Consider the following 19,397-nt stretch of genomic DNA (forward strand, 5'->3'; position numbering starts at 1 on the left):
AGACCAATTTGATGCACTGTGCGGCGTATGGTCTGAGCACTGACAGGCTGAGCCCCCCACCCCTTCAACCTCTGCAGCAATGCTGGCAGCACTCACACGTCTATTTTCAAAAGCCAACCTCTGGACATGACACTGAGCACGTGCACTCAACTTCTTTGGTCTACCATGGCTGGGCCTGTTCTGAGTGGAACCTGTCCTGTTAAACCGCTGTATGGTCTTGGCCACGGTGCACACATAACACCAGGGAGGAAATATGGATAATTGGGCACAATTTGGACATTCTCACTTAGGGGTGTACTCACTTTTGTTGCCAATGGTTTAGACATGAATGGCTGTGTGTTTAGTTATTTTGAAGGGACAGCAAATTTACACTGTTATACAAGCTGTACAGAGACTACATTGTTTCAGAGTGTCATATCTTCAGTGTTGTCCCATGAAAAGATACAATAAAATATTTACTAGAATATGAGGGATGTACTCACTTTTGTGAGATACTGCATCAAAAACCTAAAGACTTATTCTATTATGGTTTGAGGATTTCTTAACATCAGATTTATTTTTGCGTGATGATTTCGCATTAATTAGAGAATTTTCTCACACAGCTGCATTTTCTTTTACTTTGTCACATATATTGAGCTGTTAAATAAACTGTCCTAATATACAATATTGCCTAATGAAAATGAAATGATGCTTTATTTGCACAAACGTGAGAACAAATGCATTGGAATGCTGCTTTTCCTGTATCTCTTGTTCCAATTTGATACACACACACACACACACACACACATATGCACACAAGTGAGAGCAAAGCTAGGGTCTGGGGGTAGGGTGTGCTGTACCCGTGGAGTAAATATTACATACTATATAAGTATTTATTTATTAATTATTAATTCATTATAATTAGTAATTAATTAGGTTATGGACCAGTTTGAATAAAAAGTAGCCTAGATTTGTGTAATAAAAATTGTATAATAAAGTGACTCAATCAGTAAATCATTTACAAAAAGGAAAAAGTGTCACTTGTCCATTGAGTTTTGGTTATGATGGAGTTTAGCTAAGAACAGTGATAATTATCCTGCTTTTTACACATGTGAGAGGTATCACGTACTGAAATTCACACAAAGGCGATTAAGGTCAAAAATACAAAATAGGCTAGACAAGAACAACCCAGATGAGAACTTTATTGTTTTTGAGAACATGTGGTACTTTTTTAAAAAAAAAGTAAATAACAAAAAAGGAATGTGGTCCAAGTCTCTAAATGAATAAGATGGTAATTCTTCTTACATGCAGAACTTTGGCAAAGCGGTATAATGTTCTATTTACATGAGTAGGAATAAGGATTTAACTTTCCAAAATAGTATGCAGTCAGTGTGCATTAAACAGTGTGCATTATTGGTTTGGTTTCTGCCTGAGGGTGTTTGGTAGTTGGTAAGATCGGTTCCATTATAGATCGTGACCTTGTTTCAGACATATGGTATCTCAGGACCTTCCAGAATCGGCGGTTAGGAAGAGCTGTTGAATCCCCTCTGCATGGTTTCCACCTTAAAGCACCCTGCTTCTGCTTTACATACTTCACTGACTCTGGGAGAAGAGAGTAGTTAATGTTTTCATCCATCTCCAACAGAATGACTTGGAGTGTGTCCTTGATCAGAGCATCATAAAGGCCAATTTGCTGTTCATATACATCCTGGAACTGGTTTAGTCGTTCATTTTGGTCCAGATCATTTGGGCTTATCGTTGAAACAACAATGATCATTCTCCTGCTTTTCCTAACAGTGTCTTCAATGATGTCATGGATTGCTGAAAAAAATAACCTATTGGTTAACTATAGTGGTTATAATAAAGTTGGTGTATTACTTTAAATAAAATACATCATGTGATTCATTCATAACTTTTAACTTGTAGACTGCCACATTCAATTTACCTTAATATATACAGACTTATTGTAATACAACTGGTATAACTTCCGTGGTATTCACCAAGACGGCTCAGGTGAATCTTACCCTCTCCAGGCAAATTGTCTCGTCCTCTAATGAAGAGTTTGTATCCATGCAGTCCTTCTAGCACCTCAGGCAGGATGTGCATGACGAAGTTCTCAGCATGAGAAGAAAACAGGTTGTTGTGATGAAGATAACACACATAAGCATCGTAGAGTTTTCCATCTGAAACTGCACATTCCCAGAAAACGATTAAACAATCAGGCATTCTGTTCTTGTTTTTGTACAGTGTAACAGGAAATCAAGTTCAAAAGATATCCAGGCCTTCAACAGCCTCAGACATTATCTAACACATCCAGAAAACTTAATACAAATGCTTTTGACTTTCGACTTGATCTCTGAGAATTTTCGACTGAACAGTTTGTTACCAAATGAAGTCTAAAATTCAATATTTCACCAGTGCATGTCTTGTTCATTGCAAGGCTTTTGGCATTAACTGTTTATTAAAATTTTACTGGAAAATGGCATTTTTTATTAAGATATAATTAATCATCAAAACATTTTGCTACTTCGAACTCAGAACAATGACACCTTCTGGAACATAAGTTTCACTCTAAAACTCAGTTGTATCCTAAAACTGAATCCAGCCCTTCCTGAATTTCAGTGACAAGAAAAGGTGTGAATAAATAAGCACATATCCCCCTGAGAAGAACTGCACTATATATTATTATTATTATTGTTATCATAAAGGCTAAATTCTACCAAGAAACTCCCAAAATTATTCCATGTACTTACGTAAATTGGGGCAGAAAACTTGCTGCATACCTCGGAAGCCCAATACCAAGTCAACCTTGAAGAAACGGTATACCAGCAAGACGACAGCCATGGGTATAACCACAAAGATTAAAACATGGATATAAAAGGTTCTGTCATTGGCTAAGGGATAAAAATGGGAAAATATTAGTTCAGATTTCTTAATGTGCTTATTTATATCCATTTATTCAGTTACTGTCTAACTCTAATACAATTCTGCATCATACAGCACAATAAAATCTGAATATTTATTTACTGTAGGTAATAATAAAATACTTGTCCCAGTTACCTGGAGTCAGTTGTATCAGTCCCACATCACGCCCGACAGAGTTATAAACGATGCAGCGGAAAGGCACATGGAAAAACTCCTTCCGAACTTCAGCAATAGACAATTTGGACACACTATACATCTTGGAATTCCCTTGTTTCACCCTGGAAACCAGGCTTATCAAAAGCAGAACAAATAAATACAAAAAAAGCCACTTGTACAATGCTGAGCAGAATTAAATCTAAACATTCTTCTACTTCTATATTATATTTACCAGAAATTGATATAATTAGACTTTTTAGAATTTCTAATCATAAACAAATCACCTTTGTTAGAGTACATTTGTTATGAACTTATGACAAATGAGGAAAAAAACTGGCTGAACTGCATGTTTTACTTACAATTCCAGATGTTCACTCAGATCCTGGTATTGGTCAATAAAGGTGTAGTTGAACATCCAATAGATTACAGTCTCAGTCTTTGCCTTTTCACTTAATCCAATGAATGCTTTACATTCTAACTCTGCTTTCAAACCTGGACAACAAAAACGTACAAAATTATTAAGAACAACAGAAATAAGAGCAAGTATTTCTCACATAAAACAATATATGATTCAGTGACTGATGGTTTTTACTTGAAATATGAATTTTGTATATAATTCTTTCTAAATAATGATCATATTGCAGTAATGCCTCTACATGTAATTACTGTAATAGAATTTGCATAGAATGCGCAGTCTGACCATAAAATATACAAAAAAAAATTTGCAACACTTTTTACCAGATAAAAGGCAGTGTTTTTAGTAAATTATAAACACATTCATACTGCATTGTGATGAATTCATAAAGCATTATAAACATGGCTATATTTACAAAATGGCATAGCACATTATAGCCATGTTTATTATGTATTATAATTGCCTTATGAGGCTCTCATCTATAATGGTTTTTATCACATTGTAGGGGGTAACACTTTACTTTAGGGGACATGAATAATGTAGTAGTATACTGAATGCATTAATTGACCAGTAACTGTTTGTTAAGTACTGATCCCATGTTCATTCATCATTAATGAATCATGACAGTTCATGTATTTCATGGGGAAACGTATATTAGTTCTTACCATTATTAACTAGTTAGTTAACTGTTAACTAATATAGTGCCTAAATGGAATACATGAGTCATGATTGATTAGTGATGAACAAGCATGGGATCAATATGCAACTAATGCTTATTTACTGGTTAATGAATGCATCAATTAAGCATTATTCATGTCCCCTCAAGCAAAGTCATCTTGTGGTCCCCACAATGTAATGTGCATCTGACCCACCCACCCACACACACACACACACACACACACACACGGAGTGTAGACAGGATCCAAACCCTGGAGAGGAAGCAACAGTGCTACTCACTGAGTCGCCATACTGCCCTTTAAGGAAATGTTTTTTGGTTTACTTTTAATTTTTATTTTAAAGGGGAGTAGCCAAGGGCAACAGTGTTTTCAGTATTGGAGGAGGACAAGAACAGATCCATTTAATGATTGAGTTAAATTCATCCTCTCACATTATCCTCAGGACCTCATCCAGGATGTACCCCAGCCTTCTGCAAGTACTCTGGTTTCCTCCCACAGTCCAAAGACATGGACTTAGGTTAATGGCACCTCTAAACTGCTCATACTATGACACAAAGGCTGTTAAACTCCCAGGCAATGTTGAAATAGAGTGAGGAGAAAATATGTTGGAATAAGATTTATTCAAACAATCTGGCTTTTTAAAGGGAAGCTTCTTGAATGCAATTCACACAAAGTGAAATGCTTTGCAGAAGTGACCACTGCTACTAGAATCACAGTTTTTCTATTGCAGAAGGTCTGTTATAAAGACAATAATGCAATGTGCAGATAGGGATTTCTATAGCACACGCAGAACTTGAATTTAGCCATCCAGTTGGCACCTAGGAACTGAAACTAACAGCCCATTCTTTGAGATACAAAGTGTCCTATTTTGCACCCACCGGAAAGCAACGCCAAGCACAATAAGTGTCTTTGCTGACATGAGCTTGACATGGTTGTCATTTTCCCATCCAGCATTCGCGTCGTTTGTTCTTGCACTCATCTGAGCACCCATGGGTGACCTGGTCTTAAAATGAGGTTGATTCAGGTGCATTGCTGCCGCACTGGTATCTTGAAGTAGCGGAAAGCAAATGCGAATTGACCAAGAAAAATCTGGTCTAAAGTCAATGGCGGAGTATTTCATTGTTATTTAAAGAGCACTCTATCAGGATCGTAACATGAGCTCATACAGGCACGTGCACAGCATGTGTACACTGCTTGTTATGCACAGGGACAAAAAGATCATTAATATATATGTCAAAATATTTTAAGAAGTATACCCTATATGGAAAAAAGTACTGGGAAACACCTCTTATTCACTGAATTCAGGCATTTCATTCAGACCCATTTCCACAGGTGTATAAGGTCGAGCACCTAGCCATGCAGTCATGTTTACAGGCATCAGTGAAAGAATGGGTCATTCTGAAGAGCTCAGTGAAGTCAAGTGTGGTACTGTCATAGGATGCTACCTTAGCAACAAGTAAGTTCATGAAATTTATTCCCTGCTAGATATTCCATTGTCAACTGTGAGTGGTATTATTGCAAAGAGGAAGTGTTTAAGAAAAGAAGAAACTCATCCATGAAGTGGCAGACCACGTAAAGTAACAGAGCGGGGTTGCTAAGTGCTGAGGTGCAAAGTCTGTAAAAGTCTCCAACGCTATGCTGACTCAATAACTACAGAGCTCCAAACTTCCTCTGGAATTAACCCCAGCACAAAAACTGTGTGGCTGAACAGCTGTACAGAAACCTCACATCACCAAGTGCAATGCAAAGCATTGGATGGAGTGGTGTAAAGCAAGCTGCCACTGGACTCTAGAGCAGTGGAAACATGCTCCACAGAGTGATGAATCATGCTTCTCTGTCTGATGGACAAGTCTGGGTTTAGTAGATGCCAGGGGAACATTACTTGCCTGACTGTACTGTGCCAATTGTACCGTTTGGTGGAGGAGGAATAATAATAGTATGAGTTGTCTTTCAGGGGTCTGGCTACTCTTCTTAGCTCAAGTGAAAGGTAATCTTAAAGCCTCAGTATATCAAGACATTTTGGACATTTCTATGCTTTCAACTTTGTGGGAACAGTTTGGGGAAGGCCCTATTCTGTTCCAGCACAAAGCAATTCCATAAAGACATGGTTGAATGAGTTTGGTATGGACAAACCTGCACAAAGCCCTAACTTCAACCCCATTGAACACCTTTGGGATGAAATAAAATGGAGATTGCGAACCACATCAGTGTCTGACTTTACAAATACTCTTCTGGATGAATGGGCAAAACACAAACACACTCCAAAATCTTGAGGGGGCACCGATTCCATATTGATGCCTATGGATTTAGAATGGGATGTCATAAAATTTCCTGTAGATGTAATGGCCAGGTGTACTAAATACTTTTATCCATATAGCATATGTCATAATTGTTAGTCAAAATATTCAGCAGAATTAGCTAATCATGGTAATGACAAATGAAGTTAACTAATTATCACAGTAGGACCCCTGCATCCACAGTTTCAGTTTTCTGCAGTTTATCATGGTCAGAAAAAAAGTTTAAGATACGAAAACAGTTCATAAGTCTCAAACTGCACACCAAGAAAGGCATAAGCCAGTGAGTACCCATAATAGTCTAAGATATTTTTAAACAGTTTTTTCTTATTCCAGGTTTTGTACAGGTACATAATATAGCATTTTACATTGTAAAATGTATAACTGTATCCTATGTTTTTTCTTTGTTCCATCGTTCTTTGATGGGCATAAAATGCATGATTTTCGTAGCTCTGGCATCCCTTGACACATGATATTTTTCATTGCTAAATCATCTTTTGAGAATTAAGCTCAAAATAATTACGTACAATGTCAAATAATATGTTGTTTTCAGGATAGTACAGGGTGAACAGAATTTACAAATCAGTCCTTTTTGTTTTTATTGACATTTTCCATATTGTCCCACCTTTTTTGGAATTGGGGTCGCATTAAATGGTACATTGAGAATAATATGGTAAAATGTGATGTGCATGTAAGCTGTAATAATATCATGTACCTATACTTTCTTTAATAAATATTACATTAGGAGCTGAAACAATTATAAGAATATATATTGAACTATAAGAAATATAGTCAAGCAAATAATACATCTGAATGAATGTGAATATTGTGGGGGATAAAGAATGACTATGGCGTAATCCAGACTGAACATGACTAGCACTAAGTTGCCCCACTAAGATGGGACATGATTGTACCTCTGTTCTATATAAATTAATATGAATAAGGTAAAATGGCAAAAAAAAAAACAGAAAAGAAACATTGTATTAACTTTGCAGGAAACGTTGACGCCAGAGTTTCTCAGGGTACTTTGCTTAGTTACTATTGAATCTATGTCTTTGAGCATGTTTACAGTATGACCTTTACCTACCTGGTTTCACTGCCACAATTTCATTTCGAGGTTGCATCACTTTAGGTGGCAGCAGTACTGCTTCTGCCAAAATAGATATCACAGCAATCACATGAATATGAATAAATAAATAACCAAAGCAATATGTAATTAATTTGACAGATACCATAAAATACCACATGGTACTACATGGTATAATACAATATAAAGTTACATCATAATAAGTTATAAAACAGATTTTAGAATGTACTTCCTGCTGTTCATTTTAATCATCCATCCACCCATTGACTGCTACTGTACTTATTCAGGTTCAGATCACAGGGCAGCAGCCTGAGCAGAGACCCAGATGTCTCACTCTTCAGCCACTTCCTCCAGCTCCTCCAGGGGGATACCCAGGGGCTCTCAGGCCAGCCAAGAAATATAATCTATCCAGCATGTCCTGGGTCTGCTCGGGGTCTTGCCCTGATTGGACCGGCCTGGGGTACCTCCACAGGGAGGCATCCAAGAGGCATCCTAGACAGATGCCCAAACCACTTTATCTGGCTTTCGATGCAGAGGAGCAGCAGTTTTTGCAATGAGTGCATGTCAGATGTCCAACCTCCTCACCTATATACATATATCTTTAAGGCTAAGCACAGACACTTTATGAAGGAAGCTCATTTTCACTATTTGTATAAGAGATCTCATAGGTGAAGGTAAGAATGTAGATGGACCAGTAAATCAAAAGCTTTGTCTTTTGACTCAGCTCTTTCTTGACCATTATGGATCGTAGGTGCTGATGCTGCACTGATCCACCTGTCAATCTCCCACTCCATTCTTTCCTCACTCATGAACAAGACCCCAAGATACTTGAACTCCTCAGCTTGGGGTTGTAACTCATCTCCAACCTGGAGGGGGCCTATCTACCCTTTTCCAGTTAATAACCATGGCCTCAGACTTGGAGGTGCTGATCCTCATTCCGGCCTGCAGCTCCAATCCATTCCAGTGCACACTGGAAGTCACAACTCAGTGAAACCAACAGGACCACATATTCTGCAAAGATCAAAGATGCGATCCTGAGGTCACCAAACTGGACACCCTCCACCCCCTCGCTGCTCCTAAAAATTCTATCTATAAAGGCTATGAACAGAATTGGTGACAATGAGCAGCCCTGGTGGAGTCCAACACTGGGAACAAATTTGACTTACTGCCAGCAATATGTGCTTTCCCACCACAGTTCAGGAACCTAGTCGCCACTTCTGAGTTCCTGAACCATCTTGACTGGGAATTTTTGTAGCTCCTGGGCACTTTCGTGTGTCACTTTCCCATTGCATAACAGGAACAGGAAGACACAAAAAGCTTGTAGATTAAACTTTACTTGTAATTTCACATGAAACTACACTGCCACCCTAAAACAATGGAGAATGAGTCATTTTGTTAGTTATTAAAGAGATTGATCATGTGGTCTGAAGATATGAGGCAAAAAAAAGTTATATTTATACGTATGGCCCCAGATGTTTATACTTTATTACACAATTTGGCCCACAGAATATTCTTTCAAATGGTTGGTTCAGAGAGATAACCAATCAGACTGGAGAGGAGGTGGGTGCAAGCATCTAGAGGAGGCAGGACCAACTAATCAGATGTATTTGTCCCGCCTCCTCTAGTTGCTTGGACCCACCTCCACCTCCACTCTGACTTTTCGTTCTGCTCTCAGAACAATTTTGTGTAAGTAAAACTCCCATGAGCAAAATATGGAGACAAAAGCAAAAAAAGTATTCAATGATGCATTTAATGCAATTGAGATACAAAAATAATTCTAGCTACTCAATCTTTCCTCCAGTACTTCTATCTCTTATCCTGGCACTTCCACATGACTTCCAAGATAGTGCTGGAGCTTGTGGTTGACCAATCAGCAAAGTTACTCCACCCAGTAATTCTTGGTCAAACTAAAGTAGCAGGGAGGAGAGACCAAAAAGGTTTAGGAACTACCTCAGAGGAACTATAATCAGGCTAATATCCTGTGGTAAGAACACGTCAAAAGTTCCTGATTCCAGAAAAATGTTCCTTATGAGGATAAAGAGCTGATCCAGCGTTCCACGACCAAGACAGAATTCACATTGTTCCTCCTAGATCCGAGGTTCTAGATCCATGGTCGGACCCTCCTCTCCAGTACCCTAGCATAGGTTTTCCCAGGGAGGTTGAGGAGTGTGGTCCTCCTGAAGTTGGACCTTTCTTAATGATTGGGAGCACCACCATAGTCTTCCAATCCAGAGACACTCTGTCCAACATCAAAGTATAACATCCACCACCTGACAATATCCTCAGTTGAGGGTCAACAACACTCCTTCCCTTCTGGAAACAACATGGGAAAAGCCCTTCGAGGCCGACCAAAAGTCATTCTCCATAGCCTCATCAAACTCCTCCTACAGCACAGTTTTTGCTTCCACACCTGTCAAAGCCACATTTTGCTTAGCCTGTTGGTATATTTCAGTTGCTTCTGGAGTCTCACAAACTAACCAGACGTAGAAGGCTTTCTTCTTCAGTCTTACGGCTCCCTTTACCGCTGGTGTCCATCACCGGGTTTAGGGGTTGCTACCACAGCAGATACTAACATACTTATGGTCGCAGCTCTGCACAGCCACCTCAGCAATGGAGACACAGAACATTGCTCATTCAGGCTCATTGTCTCCAACCTCCCTTGTAATGCAAGGGAAGTTCTGCTGGAGGTATGAGTTGAACATCTCCTGGACACGAGCCTCTGCTCCAAGCATACCCTCAGTAAATGGTTGTGTAAATCACATTTGCCCCCATCATCTTATCCAACTCTTCACCAAGTGGTGATTAGTTGACAACTCAGTTGCTCTCTTTACCCAAGTGCTCAAAACATACAGTTGCAGATCCAGTGATACAATTGCCCAATCCATCATCAAGCTACGGCCTAGGGTGTTCTGGTAGATGCACTTATGAACACCCTTATGGTCAAACATGGTATTCGTTATGGAAAAACTGTGGTTAGTACAGAAGTCCCATAAGAGAGTACCATTTGGGTACAGATTGGTGGGCAGCTCCTTCCAATCACACCCCTGCAGATTTCACTGTTGTTACCCATCTGAACATTAAAGAGCAATGTAGTCTTCAGAGGGGATGCCATCCAGAACCCTACCCAAGGTCTCCAAGAAGGCCAGATACTCTGAAGTGTTTGGTGTACTGTATAAGCACAGGCAATAGTCAGAGCCCATTCCACAACTCAAGATCGAAGATTCACAACTCTTTCACCGAGGTGAATGCTAATGTACAAGCGCTGAGCTGGGATGCTATAAGAAAACACATACCAGCCCAATACCTCTCACCCATGGCAACTCCAAAGTGGAACAGAGTCCAGCCCCTCTCCAGAAAGTTGGTTCCAGAACCAACACCATGCATTGAGGTGACCCCAACTATATCTAGATGTTATCTGTCTACCTCCCACACTAGCTACGTCTCCTATCCAACCAGAGAGGTTACATTTCATGTCCCTAAAGCTGGTTTTGGTAGCTGATGATTGGACTGCCAAGGCCCCTGCCTTCAATTGCTGACTGTTTTACATTGCACTGAACCCCCATGCCCCGATGCCCCCCCATAGGTTTGTGGGCCTACAGGAGGACTTTTATACATATTATTGACATTTTGTGCTAACAATTAAATACATTCAATATTATTATATGACACAATCAGGGAGGGTGGTATAATTGTTATTGGAAACAATTTGGATATTAAAGTAACTAAAAACTTTCACATCTGAAATTGCAAACATAGAATATTTAATTTTTACCATTCTTAACTTTCAGTAGGGTTGTCCGTGATGCCGTGTAGTTCCTATTCTCATAAATAAAATTTATCTGACATGTGTATTTTCCAGCACTCTTCTCTGTGATGTTACGTATTAGGATTTTTTGATCATGTCTACCTAATGGGTTACAGTCCTGCAAAAAAAAATTCATTTATTAATTTTTTGTATAAATAAAAAAATCAGAAGTTGTGTGACATGAAATTAAATTTCACATTTCAAGCGCAGACAGCTGAATACTTATTTAATGTACAGATGTTATACAGTTTAAGGACTTTGAATGTGTCAATTTAATACCGAGGGTCAACAGCACTCTTTCCCTTCTGGAAACAAAGTTAATACTTAATATTATTAGAGTTTTCCCTGACAAGGTGTCTTACCTTTAACCAATTCACTTCCACTTTCTGACCGATAGTGAAGACAATGTCCTGTCTGCAGGAGAGTTTGTGAGTGGTTCCCAACTGGAACTGTTTAATGTCACTTTGACGTGGACAAATACCACTTTCCACAGAAAGGATCATCTTTGTTATCTTTCTTCTGTTGCTGTGGAATTATTTTAATGACACATAAATAGATGGAGAAAACCAACAAAAAAAGATGAAAGAACTTTCTCCTAGGGTAAAAAATTACCTGAATCTCTGCAGTATTTTGACCCAAAACATGATCATATCTTTATTAAAGGGGCAATTTAACCCAAAACTGAAAAAGATATGCTTTGGAGGGGGGGGGGGGGGCGGGGGGGGATTTAGTGCTATCTAGCCATGAAGCTTATTCTGCTGGGAGTTGCCTAGTTCTGGCAGCTGTAAAAGTGTCACAGAAGATATGAGCACAATCACCCCATCTTCTGTGCAATGATACAATTGGTGTGTGGAGTTTGAACATAATATAGTACATAATAGTATATAAACTGCTCACTACAAAGTCTGTGAATTATCTTGAGTCCTGGTAAGAGACATTGCTGTTGAATCCATCCATCCATCCATTTTCCAAACCGCTTATCCTACTGGGTCGCGGGGGGTCCGGAGCCTATCCTGGAACCAATGGGCACAAGGCAGGGAACAACCCAGGATGGGGGGCCAGCCCAAAAGAGGTGCACAGGACCGTCCCCAGGTGGGCCTACCCCCCGCAAGGGCAATGTCATGGGTTTGGTGCGATGTGGATCAAGTGGAAGCCAAGGGAGACCCTAGTGGACCGATCCCCTGCTGACTAAATTGGCTTTTGTGACATGGAATGTCACCTCTCTCATGTGGAAGGAGCCTGAGCTTGTGCGTGAGGCTGAGAGATACCGACTAGATATAGTTGGGCTCCTCTCAACACATAGCATGGGCTCTGGATCCAATCTCTTGGAGAGTGGCTGGATACACTTTTCGTCTGGAGTTGCGGCAGGTGAGTGATGCCGGGCTGGGGTAGGGCTACTGGTGGCCCCACAGCTCGGTGCATTAACATCGGAGTTTACCCTGGTGAACAATAGGACTGTCTCCCTGCGCCTTTGGGTGAGGGAGAGGTCTCTGACTCATTTGCGCCTAAGCGCCGAATGACAGTTCGGAGTACCCAGCCTTCTTGGACTTCCTGAGTGGTGTGCTGGTTAGGACACCACAAGCGGATTCCATAGTTCTGCTGGGGGATTTCTATGCTCACGTGGGCAGTGCCAGTGTGGCCTATAGGGGGGTGATTGGGAGAAATGGACTCTCTGATCCGAACCAGAGTTGTGATCTGTTGTTGGACTTCTATGCAAGGTATGATTTGTCCATAACAAACACTATGTTCAAGCATAAGGGTGTTCATAAGTGGACATGGTACTAATATACCCAGGGCTACAGGTCAATGATCGATTTTATAATCATATCAGCTGATCTGCAGCCTTCTGTCTTGGACACTCAGGTGAAGAGAGGGGCAGAGCTGTGAAATAATCACCACCTGGTAATGAGTTGGCTCCGGTGGCAGGGGAGGAAGCTGGTCTGCGTATAGTGAGGGTCTGCTGGTAATGCCTGGCAGAGGCTCCTGTTCGCCAGATCTTCAACTCGCACCTCGGGCAAAACTGGGGAAGGTTTGGGACATTGAGTCTGAATGGACATTGTTCCAGACCTCCATTGTGGAGGTGGCCGTACGGAGCTGTGGCTGCAGGGTGGTTAGTGCCAGTCGTGGTGGTAACCCCTGTACCCAATGGTAGACATCAGAGGTGAGGGAGGCTGTCAAGTTGAAGAAGACGGCCTACCAGGAATTATGAGCCCGGGGGTCTCCAGAGGCAGCTGACAGGTACTGGTAGGGCAGGCAGAACCCGGCTTGGGCGAGTTTGGCGAGGCCATGGAAAGTACCTCTCGGTCAGCCTCAAAAAGCTACAGGGGGATCACACTTCTCAGCCTTCCTAGGAACGTCTATTCCTGGGTGCTGGAGAGGAGGATAGTTGAATCTTGGATTCAGGAGGAGCAATGCGGTTTTCCTCCTGCCCGTGTAACACTGGACTAGCTTTATACCCTAGTGAGGGTATGGAGGGAGCCTGGGAGTTTGCTCATCTAGGCTACATGTATTTTGTGGACTTGGAGAAGGCTTACGACCAGGTTCCCTGAGGTGCTCTTTGGGGGGTGCTTTGCGAGTATGGGGTACGGGACCTGCTATTGTGTGCAATTCGGTCCCTATACGAATGAAGCAGAAGCTTGGTCCGCATTGCCGGTAATAAGTAGGATGTGTTCCCAGTGCATTTTGGGCTCTGCCAGGGCTGCCCTTTGTCACCGGTCCTGTTTACAATATTTATGGACAGGATTTCTAGGCGCAGCCAGTGTGTTGAGGGTGTCCAGTTTGATGGCCTCAGGATCGCCTCACTACTTTTCGTGGATGACGTGGTCCTGTTGGCTTCATCTGCAGATTCTCTTAAATCTTTCCAGAACTGTATATGATCACAATAGTGAATGTTCACTACTTGTCTGCAGGGTCATAGTCAAGGTTTGAAAAATAGTGAGGTCCAAGACCCGTGGGTGTGTCTTGTCAATCATATGTCACATCTGGGAGGCCTATTTCTACATATTTGTAAAAAATGGATCTGATGTATTTTGTTAATCACTTTGACATGTCTGCCCTGCTCTTTGCAGCTTGTTTTCATGGGGGGTAGGCAGTGTTAAATTAATGCTTATATGAATGAATTGTTAGTTTAGGTTACAGCAAGCTATGCAAAGCTATTATATGAATGTGCCTTACTGAATGAATTTAGGTCTATATCAAGAACATTATAGAGCAGTAAAACATTATGGGTATGAAGCATGTAATTTAATTTGTAATTTTATTAGTAACCATATAAAAACATAAAAATGATATTAACACCATTACAAGCTAACCTATACACTTGTTTTGATTTTTTTAATTAATGATGTAATGTTAAAAGTTAGTTAGCCTAATCAATCTGTAATATGGCGTGATATGAAAGAAATCCAGCCTTTAATATGGCCAGAGTAGCCTAGCCTGAGCTTATATTTAACATGTTTCGTGCAATTATCTTTTCTCCAGATGCTGTACCTGGTCACTGTTTTGGAACGTTTTTGATACGCTGCCTGCACACCCACCCTGGGATCACACGCACACAACGCGAATTCGAACTTCCTGCAGTAAATTGTGCACATGCCAGCCTCTATCATGCTGGTACTGAACGCTTTCTCTCTCAGATATTTTCAACTGTTGTTTTTTTATATTCAGGTTAATATTTAGCTTCAAATTTTATTTTTAGCTCTTAAAAAAATGACCAAGGTCTGGACGTCGGTCACCTCATGGCTCCCTACTAGTCTAGCAATGAGCTAATGGTTTTGGTATTTTTATACTGTTCTCAAAACACTTTCTTTCATAAAGTAAATGGCAACATATTCCAGAAGGGCAAAGTGTATAGCACAAGCATATACCTGTATCACATTTCTTCAAACTTCATCTGTCTTTGCTACAGTAAGCAACACATAAAGAGGAAACTACAATCTATGCAAACTATAACACAATTCTACTTAGCTTTGTATTCAAGCAACCATTCAGAATCAAATTAAAAATGCTTTCATTGACATCAACACCGATTCCCTTTGTTTTTACTTACCTGCAGCTATAATATCCACTGTCTGAAAGTTTGACAGGTACAAACCATAGTGAGTTCTCCATTTTTTTGATGCGTTGGTTTGTCATATCTAGAGTATGGTTATCATCTCTATTCCAGTTTAGTGTCTGATTGTCCATTTGAGTTGTGTAAAGATCACAATTCAGTTTATAGAAATGCCCATCAACTGTAAAGTATGTATCTATTTGGTCCTGCTGACCTGAAAACCAAAAGAAAGATGGACAAATGAAATTTGCAGAGTGGGAAGCAAATTACTAATTTAATTCACTCATCTGTGAAAAAAAAGGGAAAATTCCCCTCATGTACAGAAATAACATGAGAAATATTTCAAACGGCTAAAATAAAATTATGTTACACCAAAGGCACTGGTTACCCAGAGCATTGGTCTGACATTACAAATATAAATAATCTTATGACAGCATCATCATTTCCTTGCTTATTATTCTACTGTTTATTTCACTATTCTGTTTTATTATTCCATTATTCTACACACACATTCCTTTTTACTACAATAAACATCCTGTTTGTCTGCCTTACCATCTTCCCAGGCATATGCAGCAAGTAGGAAACCCACCCAGAAGAAAATGGAAATGTATTCTCTCATATTACATTCGTGAAGAACGTAGAATTAGTTTATATTATATTTTCTTTCAAATAACCTTTTCTTCTCTAAATGACCAATAATTGTATTATTGGTACCACTACCACTGCTAAGCATTTGCGTGTTCTAAGCTCTGCTGAATAACCTGCTCATTGGAGTTTCCCTTCATCAAAAAAGCTTTATTTCCTGCATGTCAGTGTGGTGTAAACTAGGATGTTCGTTTTTTTTCCTATAACCATATTTGCCATGACATATTGCAAAGGCACTTTCAAATGTAGTCATACAGTATGCCTGTGGTTTTCTAGACCCTATTCAGCTGGGCTTCTGCCCTTAATTTTTGTCTCAGCCCCACTGAAACCAGAAAACCATTTAGCGATTTCTCCAGGATTTTCATACAGACCTACATTTCGTACCCATGGCTCAGCAAACTTTATTGTTGGGATGTCCCTCCTCTCAGCAAATAAAATCATGGGGGCAAGATGTCCTGTATTTCTTCAGAGGGCTGAGATCCCCTAAGAGTAACATCCTGGAATCGCTCCTTGTCATATGCAATAATTTAGCCAATGTTCATAGGTCAGTGTCACTATCAAACTTGTTAAAATATTGACATATTTAATTCACAGACTGAAAATCTGTTTAATCATATTTATGTGGTTATGTAAATCATACATTATTGAAGAGGCAGGCAATGCGACATAGAAACAGGGGTATGGTGTGCGAAGAGAGAGTGCTGTTTAGTATCTTTAAGTAGGCAATGGAAACTTCCACTTCCAATCCTCTCACACCTTTCACACACCTGTGTAGTCCGCATGGAGGGACACGTTTCAGATGGGCTGTCACTGCACAATATGGTGGGAGTGCGGCTGGTATTCATGCGTCTCTAATCCTGTAAAGGAAACTATGCACACAGAATGGAAATGGGATCTGAACAGAGATCAGATCTACTGAGCCATCATGCTGCCCCAAATCTTAAAGATGAAATGCAAATCTGCAAGGCCGTTGGTTTGGGGGTGCTTTTCCACCGCACCAGGTACCGTACTTTCGGTACTTCCATAAAGTGCCAAAAGTATGGTACTTCTTTTGTGTCGGTTTTCCACTGGCGTAAAAACTGATACCGGCGCCAAATGACATCATCAGTGACCGCCCCTGACTGTCATCATCACAAAGCATTGGTAATGACCAAATCAGCTCTGCACCCCCCACCCCCTAAACAAAGAGGATAATCCCACAATATTGGTAGGGACATGTCCCTACCATCCATATCCATATCTACCTACACCATTGTACATTTAATGTCAAAATATGCAGACCCATTGTATTGAGTGATAGAACAGGGCTGAACCACAGGAATTTCAATTCTATTTATTTTTATATAGTGCCTCTAACATCACAGTTGTCTCAAGGCACTTGGCAAGATTATTAGTTCATATATTCCAAATGACTTGTGATACAGACAAAAGGGGAAGAGGGAAAGACCGCTAGAAGACAAGAGAAGAGGAACCAAAAACTCCTTATTAAGAAGAAAAAAATAATAAAGTCAGACTGGCTACCCAACTCCCCCGGGCATACAACAAGTTGTCAGCTGAGATTTACAAACTGAGACCAATTCAGTATCATATGCATAAAGTGGCACATTGTTCCATAATCTAGGGACCCTGTAGCTTTAGTTCCAACAGTTATTTTATTCATATGTGGGATAACAAGGAGACCCCTTTTTACCTGAATGTGGCTTGTCTATAAAATTTTCACTACTAATACTATGGTAACACTTTACTTGACAAGGCACAAACAGTAATAACTCAGTTACTTTACTACTGAAGCCCAAATCATGAACAAATATATTATTAACTAAAGATAAAGATGCATCATTATTCATTAAAATGATGAACAAACATTAGTATCTCACTAGTGTTGTTCATTATTTGTTCCTTCAGTAGTTCACAAAGGTTTACAGAATCAACAGATACAGTAACAAATATAGTAGCTGCTTGGGATGAAAGATGCATCATGATTCATTAATGATGAATTGCTATAAGATCAGTATGTAACAAAAACTTAGTTTGTGGTTAATATATAAGTAATAGTATAATACTTTATTATTTGTGCACTGTCAAGTAAAGTGTTACTAATACTACTAATGTTCACTAGTACAGATTCAGCCTCATTTGCCAAGCTGTTGTCATAATTAGGTTGTGATGGTTATTTCTGTTTCAAAGAATAGAGTTATAAGCTGAACAAGCCTTTTCTCATTATATTGTTCCAGGATATCAGACCACGCCGACTAAAACAATTCTAACCCCGCAAACTTTATTTTTCACTCTAATCTGCGGTACTTCTTTGAGAACTTATATAATCATAAAACAATGGGTACTATCTGGTGGTTGACTACTTTACTACTTGACTACTTTACTCTTCAAATCAACTTTAAAGTTATTTCTTTAACGTTTCTACTAGAAACCAGATTTTTTTCCTTAACTCATTCAAGACAGTAAGGGGGTCCCAAGGTGAAAATGGAAAATGACTGTTTCCTCCCCTGTGGTCTGTATGACAAATCTGGATTTTTTGCTTAGCTGGATAACTTGTGAGATTGAAATACACATATACATATATACACACATACATTCATATATATATATATATATATATATATATATATATATATATACATATATACATATATATATACATATACACACACATACACATATTATATATATACACACACACACACACACACACACACACACATTATATATATATATTATATATAGTACAGGCCAAAAGTTTGGACACACCATCTCATTCAATGTGATGTCTTTATTTTCATGACCATTGGTAGATTCTCACTGAAGGCATCAAAACTATGAATGAACACATGTGGAGTTATGTACTTAACAAAAAAAGGTGACATAACAGAAAACATGTTACCAATGGTCATGAAAATAAAGACAACACATTCAATGAGAAGGTGTGTCCAAACTTTTGGCCTGTACTGTATATATATATATATATATATCCCCATCCATCCATCTTCCATACCACTTATCCTACTGGGTCGCAGGGGGTCCGGAGCCTATCCCAGAAGCAATGGGTACGAGGCAGGGAACAACTCAGGATGGGGGGCCAGCCCATCACAGGGTACACTCACACACCATTCACTCACACACGCACTCCTATGGGCAATTTAGCAACTAAAATTAGCCTCAGCATGTTTTTGGACTGTGGGGGGAAACCGGAGTACCCGGAGGAAACCCCACGACGACATGGGGAGAACATGCAAACTCCACACACATGTGACCCAGGTGGAGACACGAACCTGGGTCCCAGAGGTGTGAGGTAACTGTGCTAACCACTGCACCACCATGCCGTCTCTCTCTCTCTCTCTCTCTCTC

General features: G+C 39.9%; 1 protein-coding gene across 2 annotated transcripts; it reads right to left on the reverse strand.

The window, feature by feature from the left end:
* Positions 1-1,165: 1,165 nt before the first annotated feature.
* On the reverse strand, positions 1,166-16,169 carry LOC125747317 (interleukin-1 receptor type 1-like). 2 transcript variants are annotated; one of them, XM_049022406.1, is made up of 10 exons: positions 15,942-16,169; positions 15,387-15,603; positions 11,701-11,863; positions 11,306-11,456; positions 7,534-7,596; positions 3,420-3,552; positions 3,040-3,194; positions 2,733-2,873; positions 2,004-2,168; positions 1,166-1,800 (listed from the first exon to the last, which is right to left on the reverse strand). In XM_049022406.1, exons 1-10 carry the CDS (start codon positions 16,006-16,008, stop codon positions 1,376-1,378), a joined length of 1,680 nt encoding a protein of 559 aa, XP_048878363.1. In that variant the 5' UTR covers positions 16,009-16,169; the 3' UTR covers positions 1,166-1,375. The 2 variants fall into 2 exon arrangements, with proteins under 2 accessions (XP_048878363.1, XP_048878371.1); XM_049022414.1 differs by lacking the exon at positions 15,942-16,169 and adding an exon at positions 12,236-13,708 and having other exon boundaries at positions 15,387-15,401.
* Positions 16,170-19,397: the final 3,228 nt, after the last annotated feature.

Source organism: Brienomyrus brachyistius, chromosome 1 (genome assembly GCF_023856365.1).
Source record: "Brienomyrus brachyistius isolate T26 chromosome 1, BBRACH_0.4, whole genome shotgun sequence".
Lineage (NCBI taxonomy): Eukaryota > Metazoa > Chordata > Actinopteri > Osteoglossiformes > Mormyridae > Brienomyrus > Brienomyrus brachyistius.

Bases quoted from the DNA above. Each gene is read 5' to 3' on its own strand.
- LOC125747317 (XM_049022406.1), bottom strand. From the start codon at position 16,008: ATGAGAGAATACATTTCCATTTTCTTCTGGGTGGGTTTCCTACTTGCT. The intron at 3,553-7,533 runs GTAGGTAAAGGT...TTTGTTGTCCAG, and splicing joins AATTGTGGCAGTGAAACCAG to GTTTGAAAGCAGAGTTAGAA. The intron at 3,195-3,419 runs GTAAGTAAAACA...GCTTTTGATAAG, and splicing joins CTGAGTGAACATCTGGAATT to CCTGGTTTCCAGGGTGAAAC.